Raw genomic sequence first — 18,328 nt, forward strand, 5'->3', positions numbered from 1 at the left:
GATCATGCGGATCATGTTTCTTGTTTCTTTTGCACTCTCCCAAACATTTAGTACACTGCCTCACTCTCAGTAGGCACTCAATAAGTACCATTGAGGAATATGAGTGAAAGGATAAAAATGGTGACAGGTTCTGATGCAAGAATAGACAAGGTCTAAGAAAAAATAATCCAAATACATCACTGATGATGGACTCTGAGCTAGCAGTCAAAATTCAGGAAATAAAATGTAAGAATAATAATAATAATAACTGTGGCATTTAAGCACTTACTATGTGCCAGGCATTGTACTAAGCGCTGAGATTGATACAAGCAAGTTGGGTTGGACACAGTACCTGTCCCACGTGGGGTTCACAGTCTCAATACCCATTTTACAAACGAGGTAACTGAGGCACAGGGAAGTGAAGTGACTTGCCCAAGGTCATAAAGCAGATGATTGGTGGAGCCGGGATTAGTGCCCAAAACCTTCTGACTCTCAGGCCCATGTTCTATCCACTGTGTTGACAACCGTTCCTTCAAATCTTTGGCTCAGTATACAACAGCAGCAGCCAGTTTGCTGGGCATCAGGAAGGGTGTAGGAAACAAAACAAAAAAACAGATTTTTGCCTGATATCATGGAGCATCCACACCTGGAATATTGCAAGCGAATCCTGTCACCACATCTCTTAGAAAGAATGAAAGAAGAGAGAAGAGCAAGAAAATAATCAGGGACATGGAGCAGCATCTGGGTAAGGATGGCTTAAGGCTCCAGCCTGGAACGATGAAGGTTAAGAGGGGACAAGACTAAAGTTTATAAAAATAATAAAGGGGGTGGACAAGGCCAAGTCCAAATTGTTATTCACCAAGTCCTGTACACCAGGTCAAGCTTAAAGGTGATAGGGTCAAAACAAGCAAAAGGAAACACTTTTTCACACAGTGGGTGGTAAGCATATGGAATTTGTTACCACAGAAGATAGTATACGCAGGCCAAAAATATCAATAGGTTTGAAAAGATATGGCTTCATTCGTGGATGAGTGGTTACTAGAGGGGAAAGTTGAGGGATGCAGAGAAGAAACAAGGTAAAGCTGTGACATGGTCCCTCCCTAAACAATAGAGCGGATGTCAAGGCAGGCAAACATCCTCAAGCATGCTGTAGCCATCCTATAGTCACAGTCACAGACAAGGAGGATGTCTAAGGGTGATGGAAAAGTCAGGAGGACAGGGTTTGGGTAGGAAGATGAGGAGTTCTATTTTGGACATGTTAAATTTGAGGTGTCAGTGGGCCATCCAAGAAGAGATGTCCTGAAGGAAGGAGGAAATATGAGATCGCATGGAAGGAGAAAGGTCAAGTCTAGAGATGTAGATTGGGGAATCATCCACCCAGAGATAGTAGTTGAAGCCATGGGAGCGAATGAGTTCTCCAAGGGAGTGGGTGTAGATGGAGAATAGAAAGGGACCCAGAACTGAATCTTGAGGGACCCCCTACAGTTAGGGGGTGGGAGGCAGAGGAGGAGCCCCCCAAAGAGACTGAGAATGAGCAACCAGAGAGATAGGAGGAGAACCAGGAGAGGACATTGTCAGTGAAGCCAAGATTGGATAGTTCCAGGAGAAGGGGGTGATACCCAGCATTGAAGGCAGTTGAGTAGTCGATGAGGATCAGGATGGAGTAGAGGTCACTGGACTTGACAATAAGGAGATCTCTGGTGACATCTAAGAGGGCAGTTCCTGTGGAGTGAAGAGGGTAGAAGCCAGATTGGAGAGGATCAAGAAGGGGGTTGGAGGAGAGAAAGTGGAGGCAGCAGGTATAGCCAATTCACTCGACAGACATAGGTGGTCAGGAAAATGTTTTGAACAAAACATTAAAAAGAAGAATTAATCTGAGAAGCAATGTGGCCTAGTGGAAAGAGCACAGGCTGGGGCGTCAGAGGATCTGGGTTCTAATCCCAGCTTCGCCACTTGCATGCCGTGTGACCTTGGACAAGTCAATTAACTTCTCTGTGTCCTAGTTTCTTCATACATAAAATGGAGGTTAAATACCTGTTCTCCTTTCTATTTAGACTAGGAGTCCCAGCTATGACAGAGACTGTGTCTGACCTGATTAACCCTAACTACCCCAACACATAGAACAGTGCTTGACCCAGAGTAAGAGCTGAACAAATATTATTATTATTATTCCAGGTTCTACTCCCAGCTCTGCAAACTGCTTGCTGGGTGACCTTGGATAAGTCACATAACTTCTCTGTGCCTCAGTTTCCTCTTCTTTATAACAGGATTTCAGTACCTTTCCTCTTTCCCACTTAGACTGTGAGCCCCATGTGGAATATGAACTGCGTCCAACCCGATTACCCTGTATCCATCCCAGTGTTTAGCACAGTGCTGGAAACATAGTAAGCACTTAACAAATACCATAATTATGATTATTTTAGAAAATTTTTCTTTAGATGACCACTTTGCTCAGCCATATTGTTAGCTCAGTAAACAAATAAACTTATGTTGGCATCATCATCTCTCAAGATTCGACCCTTCTATCTGGAAAGGGCTTTTTCAGGGATGGTTCTATGGTTCCTGGGAATCTGAACCCACTTCTGAGAGGTCTCACATCTTCACCACCTTCTTGCATGTTTCCTGGCTTGAAAGCAACAAGTAGCTGGGCCGTGATAACCAAACTTACAGTGGTAAGGCCTGGGGTTTAGCTTTCGCAGCCCTGGGTGGCCAGCCCAAATCATTCTGGGATGTGTATTCTTAGCAGTTTTTTCTGTTTACCAGATGACCTCACTCCAACTACTTGTCCCAGAAATGCTTGTGGCAAAGAGGCTCTCTCTTTCCACTCTCTTGTAAATTCAATCGTATTTACTGAGGGCTTACTGTGTGCAAGGCACTGAACTAAGCACTTGGGAGAGTACAGTATAACAATAAACAGACACATTTGCTGCCCACAATGAGCCTACAGTCTGGAGACTGTAAGCTCCACATTCTTGACTCCTACTTAAGCAGCATCCACTGGGAAGCAGCGTGGCCCAGTGGATAGAGCCCGGGCCTGGGAGTCAGAAGGACCTGGATTCTAATCCCTGCTCCACCACTTGTCTGCTGTGTGACCTTGGGCCAGGTCACTTCACTTCTCTGTGCTCCAGTTACCTCATCTATAAAATGGGGATTAAGACTGTGAGCCCAATGTGGGACAGGGACTATGTCCAATCCAATTACCTTTTATCTACCCCAGCATTTGGTACAGTGCCTGGTGCACAGTAAGTACTGAAAAATATACCACAGTTATTATTACTATTATTATTAGCAACATAACCTAGTGGAAAGAGTATGGGCTTGGTTGTCAAAAGCCCCAAATCCTAAATCTGCCTCTGCCACTTGTCTGCTGTGTGACTTTGGCCAGATTACTTAACTTCCCTGTGCCTCAGTTTCCTCTTTTGAAAAAAGGGTATTCCATACCTGTTCTCCCTCTTATTCACACTGTGAGCCCCATGTGGGACAGGGACTGTGTCCCACCTCATGAACTTGTATCTACCCCAGTGCTGAGTACAGTGCTTGGCACATAGTAAGCGCTTGACAAATATAGCCCCTGAGACTGTCTCAATTCTTTGATCAAGAGAATCTTACTTTATTTGCCTTAATATCACTTAGTTCTACTACTTCTGAAATTCAGACCCTACTAATCCCAATTCTTATCAGTGGCCCATTGGTAAACAGGTCCATTCGATTGTAAACCTTTTGAGGGCAGGAGCCATGTCGTCTAGTTCTACTGTACTATTCCAAGTGCCCTTTCTAGGGCTCTGCATGCAGTAGGCATTCAGTAAGAGCTGTTGATGACAATGAAGTCAGTGTAAAATGAACAAGATGTGCAGGGGAGAGAGCAGAAGGTAAAGGAGAGAGAAAGAAGGGGAAGATGTTGAAAGAGTTGGATTTGTTTTTTAACAATAATTGGTTTCACAATTTCCCATTCTTGGAATGCCCCTGTCTGCCCCAGCCCTCTCTCAAACTCCACCACTGCCATCCTCATGTGGCTGTATGGTATGTCAGGGCCCAAGCTTCCTGGTGACAGTTTTGCAGTCAGCAAGATCCAGAAAGTCCTCTCTAAATTATGTGCTTTTGCACTCGCACACAAAGCAAATTGACCCCACAGGTATAATTTACTCCTCCAGACTGACTAACTTTGCAATTTCCTTCCTTTTGTCCATCTCTTCAAGGTAGATGATAGCTCATTGTCCTTGCTCATATGTAGTTTACGAAAAAGGGAATGATGCTGAGTTCCCATATGTTACTCTATCATGAAAGGCAAGTGCTATTTTTCACTTAAAAATGCATTTTTCTCCCACTTTTAAAAAATGACTAGAACTGCCTGCTAGCTTTTAAATGGAGCAGGACATGTTTTCTCCAATATTATGGCTCTAGTGCAAGTCCGGAATAGGTGGATCCCATCTGACCAAGGCCCAACCTGTGAAGATTCAGGCACAATTTTTACAAGACTGTAACCCTTGCCAGGTGCAGCCTGTACCTCAGAAGGCAGAAGCTCCATGAATACTGATGTCAAGAAGTCATTGTACTTGGTAATGGTGTTTTCCAAAGGTGGGAAGGAACCCCACCAGAAAGAAGACAAAACAAAGCAGGAGAGAAAGGGAATGTTGACTTGCGCCATGCAGCCATTTCACTTGTTTCCAATCAATCGATCGTATTTATTGAGCACTTACTGTATGCAGAGCACTGTACTAAGTGCTTGGAAGAGCACAATACAATAGAGTTGGTAGACGTGTTTCCTGCCCATGAGGAGCTTACAGTGTAGAGGGGGAGACAAACATTAGAATAATCATTTATATTATATAAAGATATGTACATAAGTGTTGAGGAGTTGAGGGTGGGGGGACTATCAAATGCCCAAAGATCATAAATCCAAGTGCATAGATGACGCAGAAGAGAGAGGGATCTGGGGAAAAGTGGGTTTAATAGGTGAGGGCCTCTATTCACTTTTGAATCGACATAATTTATTGACGGTTCTCTCTTTGGGATTTTAGGGGCTTATACTCTTGATTTACACAGCCCCTAGAAAGGATGGGAGGGGTAACTGGAAGCAACCTGGAGGTTCAACATGGCATTCAGAAATAGGGAAGGAGGTGGAGAGGTATGCAACCATGGGGTCTCGACTGGTCTGAATGGGACAACCTCTTGGTGAGTGAAAAGAATGTGGAATCTTTCCAAGCCTTCAAGAACGCTAACATCATCAGCATTGATTGAGCATCTTCTGGGTGCAGAACCTCTATTAGGACTACAAGAATATACAAGGATTGTAAAACCCACAGTCCCTACTGTCAAACACTCTCATGGCAGAGGCAAGTGGACACAAACTGCCAAATATACAATAAGTAAAAGAATAAGAGCATAGGGGTTGCCTAGTGGATAGAGCCTGGGCCTGGAATTCAGAAGGCCCTGGGTTCTAATCCTAACTCCACCACTTGTCTGCTGTGTGACCTTACACAAGTCACTTCACTTCTCTGTGACTCGATTACCTCATCTATAAAGTGGAGATTAAGACTGTGAGCCCCATTTGGGGCACGAACTGTGTCCAACCTGATAAGCCTGTATCTACCCCAGCGCAGTCCTCTAATAGTAATAATAATAATAAGCTCATTATGGGCAGGCATTGTGCCTGTTTATTGTTGTATTGTATTCTCCCAAGCTCTTAATACAGTGCTGTGCATGCAGTAAGAGCTCAATAAATATGACTGACTGACTGTTGAGCATTTACTGTATGCAGAGCAGTAAGCACTTAGGTTTCTATGGTGTTTCCAGTGACAATGGATGGATCCAAACTCTAGACAGTGAAAAAACAGGATAGAAAGGACATCGATTCTTTTGAAATGTGGTGTTGGAGAAGACTTTTGCGAATACCGTGGGTTGGCCAAAAGACCAGCAAAGGGATTTTGGAGCAAATTAAACCAAAGTGGTGTTTGGAAGGCCAAATAACTCCACTTAGATGACCATATTTTGGACACATAATCAGGAGGACTAATTCTCTGGAGAAGACACTAATGCTAGGAAAAGTCCAGGGAAAACACGGAAGAGGCAGACCGGCAGCTAGATGGATAGAGACCATAACAACGATAACGGAAGAACCATTAGAAAGGTTGCGGATTATGGCAGAGGACAGGACGTTCCGGAGGACATTCTGGAGAAAGTATATCCATGGAGTCGTTATGGATCGGAAATGACTCGTCGGCACTCTTTTTTTTTAAGTACTTGGGAGAGTATTCATTCAATAATATTTATTGAGCACTTACTATGTGCAGAGCACTGTACTAAGCGCTTGGAATGTACAATTCGGCAACAGATAGAGACAATCCCTGCCCAATGACGGGCTTACACAATAGAGTTGGTAGACATGGTCCCTTGCCCACAAGGAGTTTAGAGTCTATAAATAAACAGTTGTGCACACATGAGTCGTCAGCTGGCTGTTGGGGTGGTATGATCAGAAAGATGTGGGGGTTTGTGGACTCATGAGTCATGTGTTAGTCTTGCTGGAATGGGATTTTTAGGAAGGCTTTGAAGGTGGAAAGGATGTGACTTGACGGGGTAGGGAGTTCTATGCGAGGGGAAGGACATAGCAGTGAGTTGGAGAGGGATAGTTTATGAGTGAGGTACAGTTAAGGTAAGTTTAGGAGATTTAATTTGGGAGGAGCAAAGAGTGTAAGTGGGATCAATCAGCCAATTAATGGTATTTATTGAGAGTTTACCATGGGTAGAAGACCATCCTACGCAAATATAACAGTACAGTAAAAGAGAGTTGGTAGGCACAGTCTCTGCCCGCAAGGAGATTAGAGTCTAGAGGGAATGACATGAGAGAAGAGAGCAGATAAGAGAGGGTACGAGGTAGACACCTGGTGGGGAACATATTTGGTATTGCATCTGGACCAAGTAATGCTAGGGGAATATATTTCCTGCCTTCTTCAGTCCGGGACTAAAATCTGATGTACCATACTTTCTCAAATGCTTAAGACAGTGCTGTGCACACAGTAAGTGCTCAATAAATAGCACTGATTGATTGATGACTGAGGGGAAGAAAATGTTGAAATGCTGGTTCTGGGGTAGGCTTGGAGGCGGATCTGGTAATATGTGCAAGGCCCAATTTCTACTAATTTTCACTGCACGGCTATTTTAGCCTTATCTTATTTACATTGAGCCCTACGTGGAACAGGGACTGTGTCCACTGTGATTATCCTGTATCCACCCCTATCGCTTAAACATGAAAAGTGTTTAATAGATATTATTACAATTATTATCATTGGATCCCAAACAAGAATTTCTACAAAAAAAAAAGAGTTTCAAATATATGCTTGTCTCTAAACAGCCAACACTTACTTAGTGACTTTCCTAGGCCCCATTACTGAACTTCAGGAAGAGATTTTGCCTAAATCTTCATTCAGCTAGTGTAGGAATAAATACACTCTATAAATGTTGCATAGCAATGGCTATAACAATGACAGGTATGCATGGCTTGCTCATATGGAGCAAAGCTTCAGTGGCAGGTAAATTTCATTTTGTTTGTCACTTCCTAATACAGAAACATATGAATAGATTCTTCGTTATCGAAGAAGCTGAAACAGAGTGTTTCATCTGTGACAAAATGAAAAGGTTGAATCTGGAGCAAAAATGGCAATAGAGGTGAGTGGGATTTATTGAGTGCTTACCCCTCTGGAAAAGTGGTCATACATAAACTTATTATTTTACTCAGTGAAATCACCTTAACACCTTTAAAGTCTAGCTTCATTTGGAAATGTACACTTCCCAAATAATCAATTTATCAATCAGTGGTATTTATTTATTTATAAATGGCATTTATTAAGGCTCACTATGTGCCAGGCACTGTATTAAGCGCTGGGGTAGATACACGATGATCAGGTTGGACGCCGTCCCTGTCCCACATGGGGTTCACAGTCTTAATCCCCATTTTACAGATAAGGTAACTGAGGCACAGAATAGTTAAGTGACTTCCCCAAGGTCACATGGCAGACAAGTGGTGGATCTGGGGTTAGAATCCAGGCCCTCTCACTCCACGGTCTGTGCTCTTTCCACTAGGCCGTGCTGCTTCTCAGCTTTGCAGCTTCACACTTTTTCACTTACTGTGAACGTACTGTATGCAGAACACTGTACTAAGCATTTAGTAAGGCAGAATATGATAGAATTGGTAGACACAGTCCATGCCCATAAGGTTTTTCAATGTGAAAGTAAATTACAGATCGGGAAATGGCAGAGTGAAAGGGTATGTACATAAGAGCTGTGAGGCTAAGGGTGGGGTGAATATCAAGTGCTGCTTAGTCATGGAAGGCCTCTTGGAGGAGATGTAATTTGGGGAGTGTTTAGAATGTGGGGTGAGTGCTGGTCGGTCAGATATGAAGGGGGAGAGAGTTCCAGGCCAGAGGAAAGACATGGGCAAGGGTCAGAGGTTAAAGAGATGAGATTGAGGTACAGCGAGTAGGTTGGTGTTGAGGAGCAAAGCGTGCAGGATACGTTGTAGTGTAGGAAATCAGTGAGGCAAAATAGGAGGAGGAGAAACTACTGAGTACTTTAAAGCTGATGGTAGGGAGTTTCTGTTTGATGCAGGGGCGGTTGGGCAACAGTCTTCAATACCCATACTTTCTTATACTTCCTTTCCCAAATGTGTGTGTGTGTGTGTGTGTGTGTGTGTGTGTTGGGGACGGGAAAGAGGAGAGGAGTTTTCAGTGTATATACACACGTGCAGGAAGAAGCATGGTAGTCAGGAAGGTAATTAAGGTAGAATATATCTTCTCAACAACTTTGAACATTCATTCTTGCCAGTGCTAGAAAGATCTGGATCCAAAGAAAAATGAATTCTGAAACCATTTCCCAGTTGATTTGTGTTTGTCTTTATTTTATTCTCAGTTTAAAAACCTGCTAGAACTCTCGGCTTTACTTCTGGTCTATTGGAACTTGCCTCAGAATTTACTTCCTACAGCCATGCAAATTAGCATAAGGCCAGGACCTGAAAGAAATTAGATTAAGCCTAAAAGAAATCAGGCTGAGGGCACGTAAGAATTTTAATGAAAATTGTAAGCATGATGCTGTATTTCTCCAGGCTATTGAAAATTGCTATCGCATTCATCATCACAGTGACATTGGTTAAGTAGGGGAAGAGTTAGGGAAAATTGTTTCATTTTTAGAAAAAATATTCAAAATTGTTCAAGAACCTTAGGAGAGGTATTGAACAACTAGCCAAAGAAGCAGTTTACAAAATTCTCTCAACTACTCAGAAAACAAAGACACTATGACTGGTGATCAATTTTCATTTTACCCAGAAAAACAAAAGAAATAATCAGTTTTTGAAGTCTGTCGTCTTCAAGAAGATATTACATTCTTAGTTTCCAAAAATAAGATAATGTAATTAAAGGTTTTCAATTACAGAAAATTGTTTCTAATTGATTAACCATTTTTAAAGCCTTGTTTTTCAAAATGCTCAGAAGAGATTTTTAAAATGTGACAAGTAGTTCCTGAATACAATAATAAACTGTGGAAACAGTCAAACACAAAATAAATGACACCCTAGATATGTAGGAGTACAAAAAGTAATGTATTCCCTGTTCATACTCTGCCTATCATTTTTTAGGATTACAGACAATGCAGGAGTGAGGAAATAAATGTATAAATCAGAAAATGAATCAGAGCTGCAGAATTTCTGCAAACAGTTCAGATTTTTGTGTCTCTCAACAATTACCGTTTAACCAGAGACAAAAACAGTAACAACAACAATAATAGAATGTCTCTATTATTTCCAAAGGCATTGAAAGATGTGACATACCAACTGCATATGCTTGAGGCATGGGGAGATTCAAAAACGATAAAGCCACAATTTGTTTCTGGGCTATTTTATATTCAGTAATTTTTAATGAAGCAACTAAATTAGGCATAACTTGGTGCGGCTTTAATGTAGTTATGATGAATATATTTAACTTGATTAAAAATGATAAAACTGTGCAGCCTTAAATATTGTCTTCAAAGATTAACTACTGTCAATTGAAGATCTAGGAAAAGAGGTTTTTGTTCTTTTTTAAGTTGAGTAGATTCTTCGGAAAGATCATTTTCCTTAATTCAGTCCACTTCATAAATATACTAATCAGGTCTCACTCAAGCCTGCAAGGGTTTTTAAGTGAACTATAGCCCTGTAATATACAACACGTTGGTGTGTGCAAATGTTCTGCCGATGTAAGTCCATCTGTGGTCTAGCTACAGGCTTTGGCTTTCATCCGTGAGGCCAGTGGAGTGAGTCATGTTTCTTTTTGTTCCCACCCCTTCGATTCTGAACGAGCTTTGGAATCACTTCTTAGCTCTCCACAGCTATCCGTTTCTATCACCCAAATTTCATTCACTGAGAAATGTTATCCACCAACCTTTATTTGAAATAAAATTGCCCTAATTATGGACTACTCAAGGGGTGACTTTCATTTGAGGATTACAAGGCTCTTTAAGAAACATCAACCATCTCCTTTAAATGAAAAAAAAAAAAAGCAATGTTTTCAGGCACTACCAGGTTTGTACCCGATTACCTGCCTATCCCTCTCCCGAGCCCAGGCGTCCACACACCCCAGACCCTCTAACTTTGGATCAGCCAATTTCCAATATCTTTCATTTTCTCATGTCCACATCCTAAGTTTCCACTTTGACAGGGAGGCACACCAAAGAGCCCAGGACATCCAACCAGAGGAAACCTGGGGTCTGAACGTTTTCAGAGAAAACAGATATTTTCCAATACGACAGTCCGCTACTTTGCTCGGTCTGCATTTGAGTCGTTCCGGCAGTGGCCTTTTCATGATAAGAGAACTAATAATAGGAATAATGAATAATCGTACCAAACTGAATCCCCGCTCAGGGATGCAGGTGAAAGAGAACCGATTGAAAAGGGACCAGAAGAAGGGGTGCTGAAGAGCAAAAGCCAGAGCCAAGCACGCCTGATATCGGAGGGCTCGAACTGTACGAGGTAGAAAGACTGGAGCCAGGGCGTACCTACTTTAGCTACAGAGGGGTCAGGAGCTGGGGTCCCCTCCCTTTTCTCCCCTCCCTGTTCCCTGAGGTGGACTCACTAGTGAATTAGTCCATTTCAAGTGCACGGTTGCCTTGAACCCACTAGTGAATTAGTCCATTTCAAGTGCACGGTTGCCTTGGACCCAACTCTTTCTCGCCTCTCCCCTTCTCCCCCATTCTCTCTCCTTTCCTCCTTTCCACTCGCGGCCCTTCCCCTTCTGTCCCCCGCCCCCCTTCCTGTCCCCCCCTCCCCCCACCCTTCCCGGCTCCGCTTCTCTGGGTGTCCCCCGAGCGGTCCCGGCCGGCCCAAGAGCAGGAGGCTGATGATTGGCGGTCACGTTGACAGGGGGAGGAGCGGCAGGCTCCCTCCGCTATAAGCCTCTTTGCAGCTTTCCCTCTCCATCTATCTCCCTCTCTCTCCCTCTCTTCCCCTCTCTCTCCCCCCCCCCCTCCCCCGTCTCTCTTTCTCCCTTCTTGAGCGCCCTGTAACGGAACAGTGAAAATTTCCCATCGTGGATCCGCTAACAGGCACAGATGTCATGTGAAAACCCACATGCTCTGCCATCCACACAGCCCTCCTGCCTTTTCTTTCTGATTTTTTTGTTTTTGCTCTTTTCCCCTCCGCTTTGTAACTAACCAAACCACCACCAACTCTTCAATCCAAGTGATCACAAAAGACATTTTTTTGAGCCGGTGGTGGCATTTTTAAAGCAAGTACATTGGAGAGGAAAAAAAACCCACAATCAATCCAGGCACCAATCAGACAACACATTTTCACCCTCCTGCAGAACCAAAACAAAAACAAACAACCATCACCACCATCCTAATAAAAACAGTTTAGAAGGCGGCGGCGGCGGCAACGGCAACCACGACAGCCTCGAAGGGATGATTTTCTCAGCAGATCCGATCTTCGGCTGCAGTCTTCACTCTTGCTGAGCGAGGATTTTTGTGTTCCGACGTCCGGGCTGGTAGCTTCATGACTGCGCTGAGCGAGAGACCGCCACCACCATGCGAGGTAAGAAAGGGGAGTCGTGGGGAGGAAAGGCTCGAGTGTAATGGGTTCGGACCCTTCACCTCCGGGAGATGGGCTTTGAAGGGTCGGGGTGGGGCGGTGAGGGGCTCCACGGAGGGGAAGAAAGTAAAGGAAGAAGGAAGAGGACGCAATTCACCGAGACCGCGTTGTAGAGAAGGCCGGGGATGCCGGGGCGGGGGGGAAATGGCAACCGTACAAAGTTGCGAAATGTTCTGGGTGCTGCTCGGGGGGAGGCGGGATGAGAGTTCTTTCGAGAGTTGTTTGTTTTATCTACGTAGAGTTGCGGTGCACCTTTTTTTTAAATTCTTTTTCTCTCGGACAAGGGTGAGTCTCTCAGTGTTTGTGCGTGTGTATGTGTGGGTTTGTGTGGGTTTTATTTCGGCAGTGCCTGTCGATAAAATAAAGCCACGCGCGCGCGCGCGCACTCACATCCCTGTCGCCGCTCTTGGAATAGGCAGGAACCACACACACACACACACACACACATGCACCCGCACATACACACATATGTACACGCGCGCACACACGTACACGCGCGCACACACGCGCCCACACATACAGATACACGCATATGCCAAGGCAAAGCGGGAGCGTTGTATCGGGGCATGTGTGTGTGTGTGTGTGTGTGTGTGTGTGTGTGTGTGTGTCCGCAAAGATGCCAGAGGGTACGTGGGGAGGAATGGACTCGGGACGGACTTCTCTTCCTTCCTTCTTTCCCACGCCCCCCAGTTCGCCGCCGCTCCTGCCGAGGTTCTGCTTGGGGAAGCTGGGGGAGGGGAGCCGGCCCCCGAAAAAGTTGACGGGGAAGTTACTCGTTTTATCAGCTGGCGTGCGCCATGCGCCGAAGCCATCCCCTGGCCTCCTTTTGCCTCTCCGAAATACAGAAGAGGGGCTGGGAAGGGAAGGGCAAGACTAGAGGTTCTGTGGAGGGGAGCGGGCGCAGTTAGGTCAGGCTGAGGTTATAGAGGAGAAGGGAAAGGTGGCAGCGACGACGGGGGGACGGGACACCTGCTCCACCAGGAGGCCTGGGCCGCGAGGTTTACATGTCTCCCTCCACTCCGATTCTGCCTTTCCACGGCACTCAAGTTTTCCGCTCCATAAGAAGGACCCGTTCCCTCCTCTCTTCCCATTCTTCTTTCCCCCGAACTTTAAGATGACTCATTCTTTCTTCGCGAAATAGGAAAGCCCCTTGCATTTCAATGTGGACCCTGGCTAGTCTGAAAGCCAAAGATCCCTCTCCTTCTTTCTTCCCTTCCCTGCTGACCCCTCCCCTCCCTTACCCTCTGTCTTTATCTTCTTTATATTCCCTCCCTTCCCTCTCGGTCCCTGACCTATCCCCAGTGCCCGCTGCCTCTCTTCCTCTCTCTCCCCCGCCCTCCACCTCCCGCCGTTCCTAACTTTGTGCCTAGGGCAGCACGTAGTGCTCTGCACACGGTAAGCGCTCAATAAATACGAATGAATGAATGAATGAATGAATGAATGAATGAATGAATGAATGACGCCTCCTCCCCACCCCGACACACACACGCACACCTTCAGCAGCCCGGACTCCGCGAGTTAGTGACTTTAAAGGAAACCGGCATGGGGGGTGGGGGGCCAGTAGGGGAGCCGCAAGATCCCCTTGCCTCTTTCACCTCCTCGCCTCCCCGCTCTTATCATATTCTCCACCCGCTCCTCGACCCTGGAGAGTAGCCTTCCCGAGGCCTTGGCAGCCTATAAAGCGGGTGGCTCTCCGGCCGCTCTTAAGCCTCTCGCCGTCCACCACCACGAGAGGCGGTCAAGGAGGCGCAGCAGGTGAGGGTGTACACACGGTGGCCCACCGCGTATACACCATCCCAGTCCTCCGGAGCCTCGACCCCGTGACCGCCGCTCCGGCCCCGACGGGGAAGGGGCAGACAGGTTGAGCTCTGCTCAGGTGTGTGTGGAGTGAGGGAAGGAGGATGGCGTGGAAAACAGGAGCAGGTGAGATCGGGGACTTGGCGTGTGAGCAGGGGCGCCTGTGGCCGGCGGGGATTGGGTAGGTGAGAAAGGAGACTTTTAAGCAGTGTGAGACTTAGAAACAGCGTGGCTCAGTGGAAAGAGCCCGGGTTTGGGAGCCAGAGGTCATGGGTTCGAATCCTGTCTCTGTCAGCTGTGCGACTGTGGGCAAGTCACAATTTATCTGGGCCTCAGTGACCTCATCTGGAAAATGGGGATGAAGACTGTGAGCCTCACGTGGGACAACCCGATTACTCTGTATCTTAGAACAGTGCTCGGCACATAGTAAGCGCTTAACAAATTCCAACATTATTATTATTAATGGGTTTATGCGTTGTTTTCTTCTGTGTCTTCCTGTCTCGAGGCTGGTCAGGTGCTCCACTGACCCACTTCTCCCGGGACGCCGAGCAGGGGTACCGGCGCGGGCCCCTTCCAGTCCCCGGCGGGCACGGAGCGATTACTCAGCGAAAGCAGTCCCGTCCCCACTTCATTTCTCTTTCGGATACATTCTTTTCTCTTCCTTCCTCCTCTTCTCCTCGCTCCTCCGGTGGCGGGAGGGGAAAGGAGGAGGAGGGGAGAGGGTCAGGGGGAGACAGAATAAGCAGCGGGGACAGTGGCATTAGTGGACTTTGAGTCAAGTGGTCAGGAAGCACATGCCAACCCAACTCTGATCCCGGCCCCAGCACGGGGCGGTTGGGGGGTGGGGGAGGCGGGGCGCGGAGGTTTTAAAGACACACCAACACGCACACCTATATGCAGGGCCGCACACAAGCGCGCACGGACACATCCACACGCGCGTACACGACACATCCACACGCGCGATCACAGACATACACCCAAGCGCGCAGCGGCGGAAAGACAAATGCCCGCCCGGACACACGCCCTTACCCCTCTTCGGCTGCGAAAGAAGAATCTGAAAAGTCCCAAACAGAGTTTCGATGTCACTGGCCAGTCCCCCCATGGGGTGCCCCCTGAAAGAGAGAAGCGTACCAAGAGCAAAAGCAAGTTAGTTTTGTTTCTCTCCTCTCGTTCCTTTCCATTTCTCTCCTCTCTCTCCGCTTTTGGATTTAAGCACTAAGTCCCCGGCACTGCTCGGGACGACATACGGATGGTTTTTGAGAGGCCGGATCCCCTCCGCAGGCGATCCCGCTTCCCCCGCTCGGCACCGGGAGGGGGTTGGTGGGGGAGGGGGGACGGATCGACGACTCTCGCCAAGTCCGGATCCTGCTCGATTTGCCCCCGGGAGGGGAGAGCGAGTGGGAAAAGGGCGACTTGGGGCTGAAACACGACCCTCTCTGGGCTCGTCGGGCTGGCTGGGCGATACTTGGGTTTGAGTTTGCGAGTGAACTGGGGGACGTGGAAGAGGCGAGAACCAACACCTCAGCTTTGGAAGCGAGTAGCCCCCCCCCCCCCGGGGGGGGGGGCGCGGGGAGGTTTAGCTGGGCAACTCTTTGCAGAGGAGGACCTCGGAGGCTTGGGGAGCGGGAGAGGCAGGCGGAGGAGAAGGGAGAGCCCGGCCGGAGCGCGGCTCCGCCCCCGGCCCCGTTGGGCTCCGCCCCCGTGACCTGGGCCGGGACCACGCGGCTGCAGCCAAATTCGTCCGAACCTCAGCCCGGCCCGGGCCCCGAGAAGGATGAACGGACGGACGGACACGCGGAGAAAGGAGCCAGGGAGGTGGAAGGGGGAGGAAGACAGACGGGGCGGTGCTGGGGAACTTGGAAAGCCATCGGCAACGACTGGCGGGGGGGGCGGGGGAGAGGATGTAGTGGAGGAGGAGGAGGAGGAGGCTGTAGCTGATGATGGGCTTTCTCTGTCCCAGTTCATCCCTTGTGTCATCAAGGGTTCACGAAGCCCCCCACTCCATCTCGTCCTAGGCGTTGTGCAGCCTTTTCCAGGCTGCCTTCCGAGCGCGACAGTCACCGGCTCTGCCCCGAGGTGAAGGAGCCCGCTCGAGCCTGGATTGATTGATTGATTGACAGTGTCCCTCCGGCCTAGCTAGACGGGGGAGTTGTTCATTATATATGGAGGCGGGATCCATTCGCGTCGACTGCTCAAACCCTGCCACCGAAGACTTTTCCCCAAAGCCCAGAGACACGAGGCACGGTAACCAAGAGGAGATTTAAAGTGTCGTCTAACAGTGTCAGGCTCTTCCCCCTCCCACCTCCACCTGACAGGGGAAGGTCCAATACTTATCCATTATTCCAGAGTGTTCGTTTTTATTAACTACTATCTTTAGGGGAGGGACTGCTGTCCTTCAGAGAAGTCCCAGACCCAATTCCTGCATGTCTTCCACAGACCCGACAGCATTCCGCTTAAGGCCCGTTGAGCGGAAGGTCCGTTCGTGGACCTTAATGGCCTCCCTAGAATTGAATTAGCTATTTCCGATCAAGACACTCTCCAGAATCGTCATAACAGCACCGATTTGGAACACTATCTACTGAGGGGGGCTGGCGGTATTCTTTGTTAAATTCCAATCTGGGAGGCTGTCCAGAGTCCGGAAATCTCACTTAACTCTGTAAACAATTTTAAGCGTGCTTAAAGTGGTCCCTTATGAAAAATCTCCCGTCCTTAGACTTTTACTTTTAACTCTCGTCAGAGCACAACGATCTCGTGACACCATGGAGTAAGTTGACGGTTGAGGCCCCAGAGATGGCGGTTATCCTCACCAGTCTATGTTTTCATTTCTCGTGATCGCCAATCCAAAGTAGAATCTCTCAAGCTGAAAAAGATCAGAATCATCACGGTGGTATTGCTTCTACCAACTTAAATGGTGTGTGACTTAAGTTCCATGGTGTATTTATTTAAAGCCGGGAAGTTTGGAGCTTTCCATCAACAGAAACAGAACATTCTCTTTAACTGATTTTCCTTCATCAAAGATTATTTTGGGCAGTATTCTCAGAGAAGAGGAAAGGAATACTTTGCTTAGCTGTAAATAACTCACATGTTTTCTTTCTGAGATCCGTTTAGTTGGATTTGTAATGTGATTAAGCAAAAGACAAATGTTAACGTTTACTTTTCTGTGTCATGGTATATTGAACTCTGATACTTTTAATTACTTTAAAAAATACAGATGCACTGATGGTGTATTTCGGTATCCGGATTTCTTGTTAATCACTAGATTGGAGTCTTTAAATATTAGCAAATGAAATTATATTTTACTGGGAGACAGGCTCTTGCATCCTTTAGACATACCACATGGAAGAAATTCCAAATAACATTATCACCTTTTGTGAAAATGCCCTTAAAATAGTGTCCTAAAAGCGGTCAGACTCAGGATTTTTCTAAAATTGAATGTTCTGGAGTTACGGCCGTTTTATAGGGCACAGTATTTTGACGGCTCGACGGCAAAAGACAAGACTTTTTTCAGCTTTAGAAGTGACCCTAGCAGCAAAGTATCACGGAGATACGATATTTTCATAATTTTTCCTGAATACTCATTAGAAAAGCAAGAACGGGAAAAAGTACAATTAGATGGCCTATGAATTAATTTACTAATTAAAACATGATTTTCTTTAAAGCTACTAGATGTAAAGTATGCAGCTAATTTTGTCATCTTTCTAATCAGCTGAACTATTAAAAAAACTGCACAGGTAATATTTCTGAGATAACATATTTCAAATTAATTTTAAATAAACATTACTGAAATTAAAAACTGTTCAAATCTGAGTAGCTGCAACATACTGTTGAAAAATAAGCAATTCTGTGAGTTCAATAAAATCATAAAAGAATGTGGGAAATTGAAGCGAAAATGCCTAACTGACAAAGTTCTGAACTTTTTCTTCATACATTTAGGACATTATTATATTTCTTAGGATTTAATAGAATTTTAAGTATTGAGGGTGTTAATATTTAATGGTATCATTTTACAGTCCATTAAAATGAGAATAATTTTTCATGACAAGCATTAAAATGTTTATTCTTTGAAGATCAAAAAATCGTGAGAATTATTTGGATTATATCCTCACGTGCTACTTCAATTGAATTGTATGTTGTCGATAAGACGTTAATTGTGAATTCATGCTATGAATTCAGTATTGCACACTGCACATGAGCTGTATTTGCCCTGGTTAATGTAGAAAGGATCGGTTTGACAACTGATTGTGAAGCAATTTTTCTCCTGTCCCGCTTTATGTCCTAATTTTCGTATCAACATCTTGTAGTTCTGCTAGTTGATCATTATTATGCAAAGTATTGGAATAAGAAAGTCAATGAATGACTATTTTTGACATTTATTGGTGAGATTGAGTGCAGAATACAAACCATAATGAGTTGTGATCTTCAAATTATTACTGAATTGGATATATA

At 46.0% G+C, this 18,328-nt stretch overlaps 1 protein-coding gene and 1 long non-coding RNA gene across 3 annotated transcripts in view; one reads left to right on the forward strand and one right to left on the reverse strand.

Moving 5' to 3' along the window:
- Positions 1-11,909: 11,909 nt before the first annotated feature.
- On the reverse strand, positions 11,910-15,488 carry LOC114808117. 2 transcript variants are annotated; one of them, XR_005659663.1, is made up of 3 exons: positions 15,130-15,488; positions 14,912-14,994; positions 11,910-11,998 (listed from the first exon to the last, which is right to left on the reverse strand). It is a non-coding gene; the product is annotated as an uncharacterized LOC114808117 (long non-coding RNA). The 2 variants fall into 2 exon arrangements; XR_003756008.1 differs by having other exon boundaries at positions 15,403-15,454.
- The window catches only part of RORB (RAR related orphan receptor B), a 180,607-nt gene continuing 174,239 nt past the window's right edge, over positions 11,961-18,328 (forward strand). Inside the window, exon 1 of the mRNA XM_007667023.2 lies at positions 11,961-12,028. Within this exon, the coding sequence (XP_007665213.1) occupies positions 12,022-12,028 (7 nt within the window). The 5' untranslated portion in view covers positions 11,961-12,021. The remainder of the gene's footprint in view (positions 12,029-18,328) is intronic.

This window comes from Ornithorhynchus anatinus, chromosome X5 (assembly GCF_004115215.2).
Source record: "Ornithorhynchus anatinus isolate Pmale09 chromosome X5, mOrnAna1.pri.v4, whole genome shotgun sequence".
Taxonomy (NCBI): domain Eukaryota; kingdom Metazoa; phylum Chordata; class Mammalia; order Monotremata; family Ornithorhynchidae; genus Ornithorhynchus; species Ornithorhynchus anatinus.